Below are 13,316 nucleotides of genomic sequence, written 5' to 3'. Positions count from 1 at the left end.
TCAAACGATGACGGCTGGCGTTGGCACGTCGCTCTGGATGGCGCCCGAGATGATGACAGGGGAGAAGTACGACGAGAAGGCCGATATATTTTCCTTCGGTGTGGTTCTCTCGGAGCTCGACTCGCACGCGCTGCCGTATGCAAGAAACGCAGAAAGGGGTCGTCCGAAGTCCGACTTGGCGGTTCTGCGGCTCGTGATGCAGGGCAAGCTGAACGTAGAATTTTCCGATTCTTGTCCAATGGTGATAGTGGAGCTCGGGATGGCATGCGTATCAAGGGATCCGGCAGCTCGCCCAACGGCAGCCCAAGCGCTCTACCAGCTTCAGATGGCTCTCAATCAATTTGCAGAATACTAGTAAAACGTACGGCTAAAGCCTCAAAAGTGACCATTATTTTGAAAACAACTGTCAACATTGGAGCGATTCCCGCAGTTATTCTGGGACGCCAAAACATAGGTTTAGCTGGTGCGCACAGATTTAGAAAAGTACGTGCCCACCCGCAGCACTCTGTTCCGCATCTATTACATTATAATATGATCTACGAGGGCAACGACGAGAACACTGTGCTCATTCTGATGCTTGCACTCACCGCCGAAGGCCAGAGGAGAAGCTTGATCGTCAGCGCGGTCAACACTACCTCACGAGAGCCGACCTCCACCCCGAGCCACGATATGAAACGGCATGGGAGGCGATTTACGGTGGCAGAGCATTTATCACCACGACCAGATTTGATGTTAACTGCTTCCACTACTTGCATTCGCACTTTGAACTCGGGTAGGGTGCAAACAGACAATGACATGAGTTGTCGCCTTCATTTTCTCCTAACGCCGGAGGAGTGTGGGATGCTGTCGAGTGGCTGTCCTCTTCATTGCTTAAAGCTCTTTCTTCGCCAACGTCGTTCTCCACAGACACCATTTCTTCGATCCGGCACTGGATCTGACGGGCCACCCGGACATTTTCAGGGCACCTTGGATCCCCCGTTGGCTTCTTGGCGTTTAGCAACACTTGAAATTTCTTCTTGAACGACGCCAGTTCGCGCTCTGCGCGGTTTGTTTCGACCGCATAGTCTTCATAGTTGTGCCGCACTGGCTCCCATTCATTCGCACCCGTCGACAGAACGTCACTAATGAATTCCTGGAGGACGTCCACATCCTGGGGCTGTAATTCTCGACACCTGCGACCCTCCCGCGCCTTATCATGATCCTTGCGGTTGGTGATAGATAACAGCTCAAAGGCTTGAATAGGTTCGTCTACGCGCTTCCAAGTTGAGAATTCCCAGCTCCTGCTCGCTCCGCTGGTGTCGCCCGGCCTCTGTGTCCACCTCCGCATCCGTGGTGGGCAGTCTGGAGTCTTGAGCTTGACGCGGGACAGACCTTGATGCGGTAAAAGAGTGTGGCTTGTTAGTTGAAGTTATTAATATTGACAGGTAGGGCGCTTAATTGAGGTCATTTTACCCATGTTCGCAGGTTTATTCTGCCAAAACCCAGATTCATGATCTGAAAGGTGGCCCTTTCAGATTTTGAGTCTGAACCGCTGCCTTTAAACACTTGAAGAATAAAATGGTTTTTCTATGTATGGGTAGGGCAAATCTTGGATCTGAACCAAATCAAATGGCTGCGGGAATCGCTCCACTAATCGATTTTCACAACCATGTTGGGCCGCGTGACATCACTGTCAATCGGATAACAACGATACACGGTCGATTTCACATGGTTTGGCGCACTTGACCTGCTCAACGCTCGACGGAATTACCCGTGATTCTTCAGCTCTGCCGCCATGTACTTTACAAGTAGTGCAACTATGTCCTTATCACTCAAAGTATGTACAAGGTGCATCAAAATGGCTCGTGTATTTAGCAAAAACTGGATAGAATATAGACACTGCAGCTTGAGGGCTGTGAGTACGAAGCCTCTTGCTGCCTCGTCAGTGACGCGCACGCCTCAATTTCGGCCGGCAACCCGGTGTACAAGTAGACGGGCACGCTCCCATGCATGTAGATCTAACCCTCCAGCTTAGCAGTCCACCAGCTGCTGGTAGAGCGAGCCCAGCTCCGTCTGCGTGAAGTCGAAGCTGTCAAGCTCCACGATCTTGATGAGACCGTCGTTCGAGTCGTCAATGAGCGTCACATACACCGTGGTGGAGTCGTACGAGCGAGGGGCGAAGTTGTCGCCACCCGGGCTCAGGACCGTACCGTCGTAGAAGTAGAAGTGCGTGGTCACCTTGTCGCGAGCGTCGTTGGTCTCGATCACCTCGGCAATGTCGAGCTCACCGCATCCACCCACGGAGCCCATGCCACGGCAGTTGCAGCCATACTGGTTGGTCTGCACCACCTGCGAGTTGAGCATCCAGATCGCAGGCTGGTTAGGCTTGGAGCCCTGGGGCATCTTGACCTCCGTCACGAACGCCTTCTTGCCGCCGTTCCAGCCCTGGTAGTCGTTGTCACCGAAGAAGCCGAGGCACTTGCCAGCCTCGCACTTGTTGGCAGTCTTGATGTTGATCTCAGTGCCGGTTGAGATGCCGGGGCCGCCACCAATAACCGACGCGTCCGTGGCCTCAGCAAGCTCGCCAAGGAAAACGGTCGGCTCGGTAGCGCTCGTCTTGCCGTCAGCCGAAGCGAAACCCTGCGGGCCGTGAGCGTTCTTGCCACTGTAGTCAATGTTCTTGTTGTTCATGAACACGAGGTTGTCCGTGGTGCCGTCCTGACGGGAGTACGACGACACACGGCTCCAAGATCCGTTGCCGCCCTCGTCCGAGAACACGGCGATGTTCTCAATCTCCATGGGGCCACGGAAGATCATGGTCACCGGCTCAGACATGGGGCCCACAGGGCTCTGCAGGCTCACGGACTCCTTGGTGCAGCTGCCGAGGTCGGTCACGCGGTCGTACGTGCCAGCAACGTTGCCAGCGTTCATTCCGCTGTACGAGTACTTGGACTTGACCGTGCCAAGACCCGTGCTCACCGTGCCCTGCTTCTGGCTGCCCTGCTGGGTAGCACCGCGCTCTTCCTGGGTAGGGGCAGCCGTCGTGGCCGAAGGGGCGGTAGTGTCCAATTGGACGGTAACGGCGGGGGCGGCAGTGGTAGCGGTGGGGGCGGCAGTGGTAGCGGTGGGGGCGGCAGTGGTCGCAGCGGGGGAAGACTGCTGCGTCTGGTCCTGCTGCTGTGTGGAGTCACCGCCGTTGTAGCAGAAGGTGACGTCGTACTCGGTTCCAGAAGGACAGTGGTGGGTCTTGGTGTCGTCCTTGGGGAACTGGTACGCATCAGCGCACGCAGTCTTGTCGTCGGAAGCGCAGTACAGCGACGTGCAGGTGCCCGAGCCGCCCGCCTTAGGCTCCACGGACATGGGGACGTTGAAACCCTTCTTGTTGCCGGCCTTGCAGTCCTCGTAGCTGCCGCACCAACCAGGGAGGGGCGGAATGATGCTGATGTCGTACCAGCAGTCCTTGATCAGGGAGAGTTCGAACAGGGTGGCCGAGTCATCCGCTCCGTGGCGGAACATGTGCGCCTCGCCGCTAACGTCCGTGGTGTAGGTGTTGCCCGAGGCGATGGTCGCCTCGCAGGAGGCGGCTGAGCCCGACTGGCTGTGGTACAGTTCGATGTCGTACGAGCACTTGTTGATGAAGTTGACGTTGGAGGCCGAGGCCACCGCCGCGTACAGGCACGTGGCCACCGCGATTTTCGTGGGCATGGACACCTTGACCATGTTGGTAGTCTGTAAGTCTGTCGAGAGTGGAGGAGCTGGAGTCCTGGTCAGCGAGCAGAATGCAAAATGCTCACGGTCTCGGCGCCATGGCGACAAGGATTTACCCACGCCGCACGCCTAGCAGTTAGAAAGGCAGGATCGTGGTAACGGTCGAGCAGACACTCGGACTGACTTCCTAGAATGAGACCAGAAACCAGCGCAAAGTTTCAGCTGACCGAGATTGGCAGCCCAAGCAGCGGGTAGTGATATACCTCTTACAATGAATATTGTGTGGTGAACACCACCAACTGTAATTTGTACAGTGCCAATTAAACTCCGGTATTCTATGAAATCGAATACCCTGCCGTAATAGTATCCTAATTTTGAATCGAAATAGGGAGGGCCGATTTTAAGCAAACCGAATTTTGCTGTACGAACGACAGCCTCACAACTACGCGACGCGAAAAAGGGCTGGGAAAAACAATCTTCAAGACAAACAGCAAATCGTAGCGCTGTAATGCCATACAAAGGCCCAGAGAGATCTGCTCGAACGGCGAGACGTCGTGGCGTGCGAGTGCGTGCGCTCCCAGCTGGCCGCGCCAGCTCCACAAGACTCGAGCAACGGAGCGTTACGAGGCCGTCGGCGTCAAAGATCCCCACGACAGCGCATCATCCAAACATGACAATTGGTTCACGGAATTGGTTCCTGGTTCAAGCTACAATAGTTAGCATTGCATTCTCGCATGCCGAAAACGCTAACCTGAATGATTGGGGGGATGTTTGCATGGGACTCAGCTATACCGGCGTCGTCAAGCCTACGTGCTGCCTCGCGCCATCGCACAGCTGGCTAAGAATGAAGTTTCACGGAATTCGAGGGGAAGGCCGGAAATGGGAGAGTTTTGACATCTGCTGCCGCAGCGACAGCCTTCTGGACGCACGAAAGCCCCACGTCGGAGCAAGCTGTCTTCCGTGTCGCGGTTGCAATGGTCTTGGAGGCGATTAGATTGCAATTGCTGGCGCCCGATAGGAAACATTCGTGCGTATAAGTAACCTGTTTTTTTGAGCCGCATAGACAGCTCTAAGGAGTGCCGATCGCCACTCACTGGACACGTAGAAGCGCCTTTGATTGCCATGGGGAGACCGACGTGAGTACGACAGCACTGCTGTCACAGCAGTGGCTTGTGCGGTCAAGGTGAGCCCGGTATAAGAAGAAGAAGGTGCCGTATCTCTCGGTGTGACGCGCTGAAGGGCTGCGATTAGCACCAGCCGGCGATTAATTGCTCCTTGCGTACCAGAGACGTCAGTGACTCAGGGCGAGCACCATCGAGGGCATTGCAAGCCTCAGTCCGCCACCACTGCCGCCGCCGCCATCGGGGTCTGTGACAAAGACAAAATCTTGCCATTCCGTAACGCTGCTCAAGCTGTCGTTGCATTGTACGCGAAACGCTACGCCGTACGGCCCTCTATTATAAGATCCTCGAGCACGAGTCTCGAGTGATGCCGGTGGTCGAGAGGCATGGCCCTTCCCTTCCGCCAGCGCCTGCTTCAAGCAGAAGTGTTCGCGAAAGGGGGGTACGTCATAAGACAGCCGCATCCAGGTGTTCGACTCACCAACCTCGGGTCGTCTTCCTTGTCCGGCGGCTGGCTGCCTATTCTAAGCTTCCTGGTGTTCGACTGTCCCCGGAGCTTTTTTCAGCCTGTGTAGGGGCCCTCGCACGACGACGAGGCAGTGCTAGTGAACCATGCCGAGTATCTCTGTGTCGCTGGCCGATGCTCGACCCGATCTGAGCTCGTCGGCAGGTCTCCGCGACATCCATCGGCTGATCAGCGAATGTCATCTAGTGCTCCAGGCAGACCCGTCTTGTTTGCACACGCGCGCTGTGCGGGGGCACGCCTGCATGAAAGCCAAGCTATGGGACCAAGCAGTACGGGACTTTTCAGAAATCCTGCACTGTCGCCCCGATGATGTCCACGGGCGGTTCAGTCGGGGCATGGCTCTCTTCAAGAGCGGCCATGTGGATGACGCGCACAGGGACTTCTCACGCGTCCTGGAGTTGAATCCGAACCATGTCATGGCGCGGTACGCGCGGTGAGTAGTAGATGCGGCACCCGAGGGGTTATTTACTATAGCATGGCGTGCTAATCCTCTCCATTCATGGTTTATTCGACAGAGCTGGGTGCTACAACTCCGAGGGCGAGTTCAACCAGGCCATTCAAGAGTACACGCTGGCGTTGCAACATGATGAAAAGGAGAATGCTGGGGGCTTCCGAGCTGAAAAGCGCCGAATTGGCATGCACGAAAGCGCCGAGCACCTTATCCGCAAGACGATGGGAGCCTCTGCACGCCTGCGCAGTGCTAGTCAGCCTGAAAAGCCTTGTGAAACCAAGCCATTCGCCTCCGTACTGGAAAGTCTTGTTGATCATCCCACCGAACCAGTCATCCTACCGCAGGAGTTGTGCCCACGAGCAGCATCGGTTCCAGGAAAGAGGCCGAGAAAAGTGGTCCAGGTGCGAGTGAGCTTGAGTGGGTTCGCTTTAGCAGCTGCTGAAGGCAGTTCCGATGCACACGTGCCTCCAGCACCTCTGCAAAGCTCGCAGGTGAATGTCGCTCATTCTACAGTCTCTTTAGCGCACTCTGAAGGTCCTAAAAGCACTTGTGGTAATACCCCAAACCAGCAGACACGAGCGGCTCGAGGTTTAGCTGTTCGTGCAGTACCAAAGACAGTTCGTAGGGTCACAGTAGCTCTTTAGCATCAATAAAGGGCTCAGAGAATCGACATGTGTTTGTCTTCTCCGTAGGTGATCAGTTGTGTCGTTTGATCCATGCTGAGCTCAAATCTTCTTCGGGTCTAACGCCTGGGTGAGCACTGCAATGTAGTCCTCGTAGTAAATTCGCCCGGTCGGTGGATCCTTCGCAGCAGCAAGGAAAGCTGCAAGCCGTCGAAAACACATCGCGCTGGTTAGTCGGGAAGGCAACAGCGAGAAAATAAATCTTCAGGAGGCATACCTTCCATCTCCTTCTCTCGAAACGGAGTGCCTTTCGTGGTGAGCAGCTCACGCATGACTTCGGCTTCAATGTAGCCCTTCTTCTCAGTGTCGATCACCTAGCATACAGCTCCTGTTAAAGCAACCATAAACCCACGGTCCAAGGGAACCTGCGTACCCGAAATGCCGCGAGTATCATTTCATCCGTGTCTGGCTCGTACTCGTTGGTATACAGCACCTCCAGCATCTTCTTCTCGAAGCGGTCGTACGTCACAAACGTCGACGGCTCATCTTCTTGCATCTAATACGCAGCAGCAGTAGCGTACAGATACTTAGAACAGGTTGATGAGAGGTATGTCGGCACTTTGCTGGCATACCTCGGGGAGGATCTTCTTGATGATATCCTTTTCGGTCGGGTAAGCTCCGAGGTACCGCATGATCGTGCTCACTTCCCTACAATCGCAGAGTAACTCGGTAGCGTCAAGAGGATCAATCGATGCATACGACTTGAAAGCAGGCTGCTCACTCCTGGATGACACATCCTTTCTTGTCCTTGTCGAACATGTCAAACGCAGCGCGAATGCGGAGCTTCCGCGCAGCTTCATCGTCAACTGGCGCTCGCTGATTGCTTCCGGAGGCTGGGGTGGCCATTGTCTTGCTGTCTGCCAGCTTTTCCTGAGCAATGAAGTCTCGAAACGCCCGTCTTTTCGATATAAAAAAAATCTTGCTTGCTTCGTCTTCGCGATAGCAATCGTAGTATATTATAGTTCCCTAGTTGATTTCCGACCAAGGTTTGAGGCCCCCAATTTTATTCCAGCCTCCAGCTACTACAGCACATCCTCACGAGATACTGGAGCTCCAGCGTAAAAGATGTCCGTCTTGGGCCCAACGATGCAGTACGGCTTCGGGTCGGTTTCCACCACCACGAACTCGACGTCCGGCCCCCCATTCTCCTGGCTGCAGACCAGGAAGAGGTCGCCCTGTTGAACAGGGCGAAACGAGCCAGCAAAGTGAGGTTGCAAGTAGTTCTCGAACAGCTTTTCGCCCAGGATGCCCTCATCCACAGTGTCATCGATGGGAAGCACTCGGATAAACTTCCCGCTTGGCACGTCGCTGCCCAGGCCGGTCACCGTAACATCGTCGTCGATGTCCAGGTGCAGGTTGCGACGCATAATTGTGCTTACGCGAGCTACTCCTGGGTGAGCTCCGTCGCTTTCGTCGAGGTGGGCGAGCGCTACAGTCTTCCTTCCGCCTCGTGTGAGGAGAACCACGTCACCGTGTGCGACTCCCATCGCTTCCATCGCGCCCTTCTCCAGCGCGACTCTCGATTCGTCGTCAATCAAAGCTGCCGCCACGGAAAGTCGCTTCGTCATTTGGCCGTCGAGTCTCGAAGTGATCGGGGTGCAGTGGTGCGAGGTCGTGGTGTAAATGGTGGTGGTGGTGGGGGGGGATTAAACTTCTGCCGCAAATAGCCAACCGACGTCTTCGACAAGACCAAGAGGAGTGTTTGTAAGCGGAATCCCTCGGCTTTAACTCCAAATTCTTAGGAAGGAACGGTCTGTCACGACAAGCCCCGTTGCAGGTCGTTGAAGTGCTCCCCAAGTCACAGACCAGCGGCAACCCATTGGGAACACCTCCCGCCCAAATGTCAATACTGGACAATCCCGAGCTCGTGTCCAGTGACGATGGCACATGCATACCAGCGGAAGAAGACGTCTTACGCAGCAAGCGCCAGTGCGGGAGCTGATGAATTGGACACGCAGAACAGCGACTTTAAAAGATCCGATTCTATATGACACCGTTCAAGTGTACACAGCTGTACCGCTACGCCACATCTTTCGACAAACTGGTGCTCGCTGTCAGCATTATCACGACCAGAGTCAATGGTGCACTGCTTCCGCTCATGGCCATTGTTTTCGGCAGCGTCCTGGAGTGATTTACGAGCATTCGATTGGACATGGATACCGTGAACAAGGCGGCACTAGACTTCGCACACATATCGGTGGCTCTGTTCTTCATGGACTAGGTGGCATAGCTCGGCGACTCGGTCCGGTATACGATTCAGGATTTGGCGTGCTTTGCGATGAGTTTCAATTGTGGGCGAAGCACGAGCACGACACTGGTGATCACCCAACGTTTGAGCATCATTCAGTTAGTTGTACGATACTATAAAGCTCTAACCTAGAGCCTCTAGGACATTCATTATTTCGTTATCGCTGTGGCATCCTGATCGCCACGTAACGCTACAGCTTTACGTTTCTTGCGGAGAAGGTCACGGCTTGGCCGCGCAACGCGAACTTTGAGAATCTCTGTCGAGGAAGGGTACTCCACGGGTGTGTTGCCTGCCACTTACTCGATCACAAAACGCCGTTGAAGTCGCTTTACTATAAATAGACTTTGCGCAATCCTGATAGCCTGAATGCCGCCGAGAACATCTGAGGCATAGACGCCAGGAACGGCTAGATCATCTGAAAAGAAAGTCTATGCTCCAAAATTCAAAACGTCAACAGAGCAGCAGAACCATCGCCGACTCCAAATGAAAAGCATTAGCAAGAACCTGGGAATTACCGGGCGGGTTATTGAATGAACCCCTCCGTAAGGACAAGGACAGCTCGGCTTCAGATTCTTTATCTTCGTAGCTACGGGTGGTGCAAAAAAAATGAATGATAAGCAGGACCAACGTGCAAGAATGATGCAGACGCTTGTGCAATCATTATGTTGGTTCAAGTCGCTGGCAAGTATTACGGTGACGCACCTAAAGCGTTTCAGGTTGGCTCTACTATCTTCACAATAGAAGATCAAAGACGCAGCCAGGATGCCCGACGCAGACAAGTTCATCACGCAGTTCCCGGACGGCTACGACACGCAAATGAGGGCGAGCAGCTGTCGGTGGGCAGAAGCAACGTATCTCCATTTCGCGCGCCATCCTAAAGAATCTTGCTGGACGAGGCGACGACCGCACTGGAGAGCGGGAAGGTGGTGCAGGAGGCTCTGGACAAGTTGAAGCAGCGAACGACAATTGCCATAGTTCATCAGTTGTCGTGGAATCAGCGTCCGGCCAAGGACGGAGTACCTGCTTCGAATCTGAAGTTGTCGGTGGTAAGTTGTCGGTGGTAAGAACGCTGAAGGTCGACTGCTGAAAGACCATACAACTTCAACATGGTTTGACAAAAGCCAGCTTTCGCCACGGGACTCACATCCTGCCACCAACGGCTCCGAAACCCCATAGCTTGTCTGTACGTGTAGATATTCGAAGAGGTGAACGTGTAGATCAGCATAAAGGTCATTTGCTTGCTTGTTCCGGTGGTCGATCAAGACCATTTCACGTTACGTTCGAATTGGCTGACGTATTCAGTCCGTTACAGTTAAGTAAAATGATGTCGTCATCCATGTGCGACACAATTGGCTTAAACAAACAAATATCGTCTGGCCATTGGTCCAAACCCCTTCAGTATGATGACGTGGCACCAATGAAAATAGATTTACATACCTTGTCACATTTTTCGCACCTCTGATTGGTTAATTTGATCTAATCGCTGCGATTGGCCATAAGCCCAATCTGCAGACGAATGCAGCCATCTCGCGCACATCCTGCGATCTCGCGCTCGGCCAGTTGTTGCGCGTGCATTCCAGCTCGCAGCAGTCGAAGCTGTCTGCCACCTTGCTTCACTCCCTAACGCGCGAAAGAAACACTCGCTGCCGCGCGACATGCACGGATATTATGCAGATTCGCTTCACCATCACGTCGAGACACGTCCCAGAAACGAGCCACCTTCACTCTTGCGCGTTGTATGGGACATACAACGACAAAGTTGTGAATGGTCGGACTGACGGATGCAGCGGCTCATGGAGCGCACAATTCAACCTGCGGCCTGCTGCGCAAGAGAGAGAGAGGAGAGGCCTCGTACGTTCAAGCATAGATAGAGACGACATGGCGCCACAGCCCAGTCACAGCCACCCGGTGCGGCCCGTGCTGCTGGACCCGCAGCTCGCCGTCGTGCACACGTGCGGCATCACCTTGTCGCCCGTCAAGCGCGGCTCGCGCGACATCCTCGACACACTCAAGCACCAATGCGACTGCGCGCCGCGCTCCGTGTCCATGGGCGAGTACGTGGCTAGTCCGCGCGTGTCGTCGGGCCTCGTGCAGGGCTTCGCCAAGGAATCGGACTACTTGCTGGTCGAGCCGTCGTACACCATCGACGTGCAGCCGGCGCCCAAGGACACGAGCAGCTCGCTCTGGGGCTCCACGTTCACGCTGACCAACACCATTCTGGGCTCTGGCACGTTAGCCGTGCCCTTCGCCATCGCCTCGAGCGGCTGGTTGCTGGGCAACGCCATCATGCTGGCCATCGCCATGATCACGCGCTACTCGGTGCACTTGCTGCTGTCGGCGAGCGACCGTGCGGGCAGCAACTGCGCCAAGACGTACGAGAGTCTCGGGCACTTTACCATGGGCGCGCTCGGCACGAGGCTGGCCGAGTTCACCTTCATCTTCGGAGGATTCGGCACCCTCGTGAGCTACCTCATCTTCGTCACGGACCTGTGCGCCGCGGTGCTGACAGTGTCAGCGCAGGACAAGTGGATGATTACAGTGGTGCTCGTTGCCGCCGTGGTGTTCCCGCTATCGTTGAGTCGACGCATTGGGAAGCTGTGGCTGGCTTCGGTGCTGGCGATTCTGTCCATTGGTTACGTTGTGGCTTTCGTTCTTGTGGCTTTCTTGGCCGCGTACAATGCCGAGGGAGCTGCCATATCCCCCGGGGTGCAGGCGGTGCGACTGGAGCCGGGGAGTGTGTACACGGTGACGCTGCTCATCTCGGCATTTGCATGCCACAACACGGCGTTGCCCGTGTACGAGGAGCTCAAGGACCGCACGCTGCCCAGGATGAACCGCGCTGTCGTGGGAGCTATCGGCGTCGCGTTTGTGCTGTATGAAATCATCTCGCTCTGCGGATACCTGCAGTTCGGAGCGGAGACCAAGGACAACATCCTGCTCAACTTCTCGCCCGAGTATGTTGCGCAGCACAAGTCGGTGGCGGTGCCGCTGCTCGTTGGCCAGCTGTGTATGGCGCTGGCGCTGGTGCTCACCACGCCCATTGCCATGTGGCCGTTCCGCTCGTGCGTCCTGAGCGTCTACCTCCGGGTGAAGAACGGCGTGCAGACTCCCAGCCACAAGGCGACGTACGAGGAGTACGTCGGCGTCACGGTGCTGAGCCTGGTCCTCATCCTGACCTGCAGCGTCTTCGTGCCGTCCGTCAAGATCCCGCTGAGCATCGTGGGCTCTGTCTCGGGCTCGCTGCTGATTTTCATCATGCCGGCGTTGTTCTTCCTGCTGCAGTCGACGGGTCCAATGCTCACTCGTGAGCACGTTGGCCCGCTGCTCATGCTCGGCGCTGGCGTTGTCGTCGGGGTCCTCGGACTCTCGTTGACTTTGTTCAAGCTCTACCGCGAATATTATTAAGACGCCAATTGTCTAACCCAAATAACTAAAGCTCATATATATTCTCCACTCCTCCACTTCTCGCGTCTTGCGTCGCGCATCGGTCTCATGTACGAGGCGCCATACTCCTCGAGCAAGAAGTCAACAGGATCAGCGACTGTGTCGTACTCCACACTGTTCAAAGTCACTTTCGAGTACGGCAGGAGCTTCTCGGCTGGAATGCTGCCATTCCGCCGCTGCGTTCCCTCCATAGCCCAATGTCCTTGGACCTCCGGGTCTGGTTCCATGCGATACAGATCCAAGTAAGGCCCCGTGCAGGACTCAATAGGAGCAGCCAGCATCGGATCGTACAACCGAGCTGCCAACGGGTGCGTCGGGCCCACACAAACCCTCCAAATGCTGTCCACGAAGACGTGATACCCTCTCGCTTGCAGTCTTCTGCGTACCATGGGCATGGGGTCGTCCTGCACTTGGTAGCCCAGATCTGCGTCCTCTGTGAACGGGATCATGCCTCCATCTCTCACGGCCCCTAGTAACGTGCCAAACACAAGTGCCGGTTCCCCTCCAGCGCGTGTCAGTTCAGCGTACACGTCCACCACCAGCAGGTGCAGCACACTGGCCTGGCACGGAACCTGCGACGACAGCAGCAAGTCGACGCGGTCTGCCCCTGCACACTCATCTTCGTCCAATCTCGTCGCTATCGGCAGACAATTCCCCCACGTCTCGAAGTCCTTCAGACTGTCGTCGCACAGAAAATCGTGGTGGCCTTCGAACCGCGGAGCTTCCATTTTCAAATCCGATACCCATCGGTAGAAGGAGTCGTCCGAGACCGAAACTTGGTCGGCCGAGCAGCTCCAGTCGTCGGACGCAACGGTGAAGTGACGAGCATGTGCAGTTGACGCAAATGCCGTTGAGAGGCTTGGAAATAGCCACAGGAGACGAGAGCATTGGACCATCGGAGAAGCTGGAATGACCACATGGTGCACACGGACGGTATGCTGCAACACGGTTGTGCAGCGCTGATTCCACTTCAACTTACACTTTACGAGCGCACTTCAAGCTGGCTGGAGATTCCTGTGCAGCTTTGCTTCCGCCGACAGCACCCTCTCAGCGCTGACACCAATGGATGGCAAGCTTGAGACCGTTGTCAACGGTCTCGGTGAAAAGTTGAAGTCGTCCGTTAGACTCCAATCGCCGCAACTATCTCATCTTGCTT

General features: G+C 55.4%; 6 protein-coding genes across 6 annotated transcripts; 2 read left to right on the top strand and 4 right to left on the bottom strand.

Moving 5' to 3' along the window:
• Positions 1–2,010: 2,010 nt before the first annotated feature.
• On the bottom strand, positions 2,011–3,699 carry KRP23_9503 (GPI-anchored protein 52; the record flags this gene model as incomplete). Its single annotated transcript, XM_067895059.1, has 1 exon — positions 2,011–3,699. One exon carries the CDS (start codon positions 3,697–3,699, stop codon positions 2,011–2,013), a length of 1,689 nt encoding a protein of 562 aa, XP_067742682.1.
• Positions 3,700–5,420: 1,721 nt separating this feature from the next.
• Positions 5,421–6,429, top strand: KRP23_9502 (uncharacterized protein; the record flags this gene model as incomplete). Its single annotated transcript, XM_067895058.1, has 2 exons — positions 5,421–5,767; positions 5,850–6,429. 2 exons carry the CDS (start codon positions 5,421–5,423, stop codon positions 6,427–6,429), a joined length of 927 nt encoding a protein of 308 aa, XP_067742681.1.
• An 81-nt stretch (positions 6,430–6,510) lies between these two features.
• KRP23_9501 (Dynein regulatory complex protein 8) lies at positions 6,511–7,314 on the bottom strand (the record flags this gene model as incomplete). The annotated part of the gene is made up of 5 exons (XM_067895057.1): positions 6,511–6,608; positions 6,686–6,782; positions 6,842–6,964; positions 7,041–7,116; positions 7,190–7,314. 5 exons carry the CDS (start codon positions 7,312–7,314, stop codon positions 6,511–6,513), a joined length of 519 nt encoding a protein of 172 aa, XP_067742680.1.
• A 176-nt stretch (positions 7,315–7,490) lies between these two features.
• On the bottom strand, positions 7,491–8,036 carry KRP23_9500 (Cell division control protein 48-like protein A; the record flags this gene model as incomplete). Its single annotated transcript, XM_067895056.1, has 1 exon — positions 7,491–8,036. The coding sequence occupies one exon, from the start codon at positions 8,034–8,036 to the stop codon at positions 7,491–7,493; it is 546 nt and encodes a 181-aa protein (XP_067742679.1).
• A 2,558-nt stretch (positions 8,037–10,594) lies between these two features.
• Positions 10,595–12,121, top strand: KRP23_9499 (putative sodium-coupled neutral amino acid transporter 6; the record flags this gene model as incomplete). Its single annotated transcript, XM_067895055.1, has 1 exon — positions 10,595–12,121. One exon carries the CDS (start codon positions 10,595–10,597, stop codon positions 12,119–12,121), a length of 1,527 nt encoding a protein of 508 aa, XP_067742678.1.
• Positions 12,122–12,153: 32 nt separating this feature from the next.
• KRP23_9498 (uncharacterized protein) lies at positions 12,154–13,056 on the bottom strand (the record flags this gene model as incomplete). Its single annotated transcript, XM_067895054.1, has 1 exon — positions 12,154–13,056. One exon carries the CDS (start codon positions 13,054–13,056, stop codon positions 12,154–12,156), a length of 903 nt encoding a protein of 300 aa, XP_067742677.1.
• Positions 13,057–13,316: the final 260 nt, after the last annotated feature.

This window comes from Phytophthora ramorum (genome assembly GCF_020800215.1).
Source record: "Phytophthora ramorum isolate Pr-102 chromosome Unknown Phyram_PR-102_s0008, whole genome shotgun sequence".
NCBI classification, from domain to species: Eukaryota; Oomycota; class Peronosporomycetes; order Peronosporales; family Peronosporaceae; genus Phytophthora; species Phytophthora ramorum.
The sequence above is the reverse complement of the archived record's forward strand: the minus strand, read 5'-3'. Positions and strand labels throughout refer to the sequence as shown.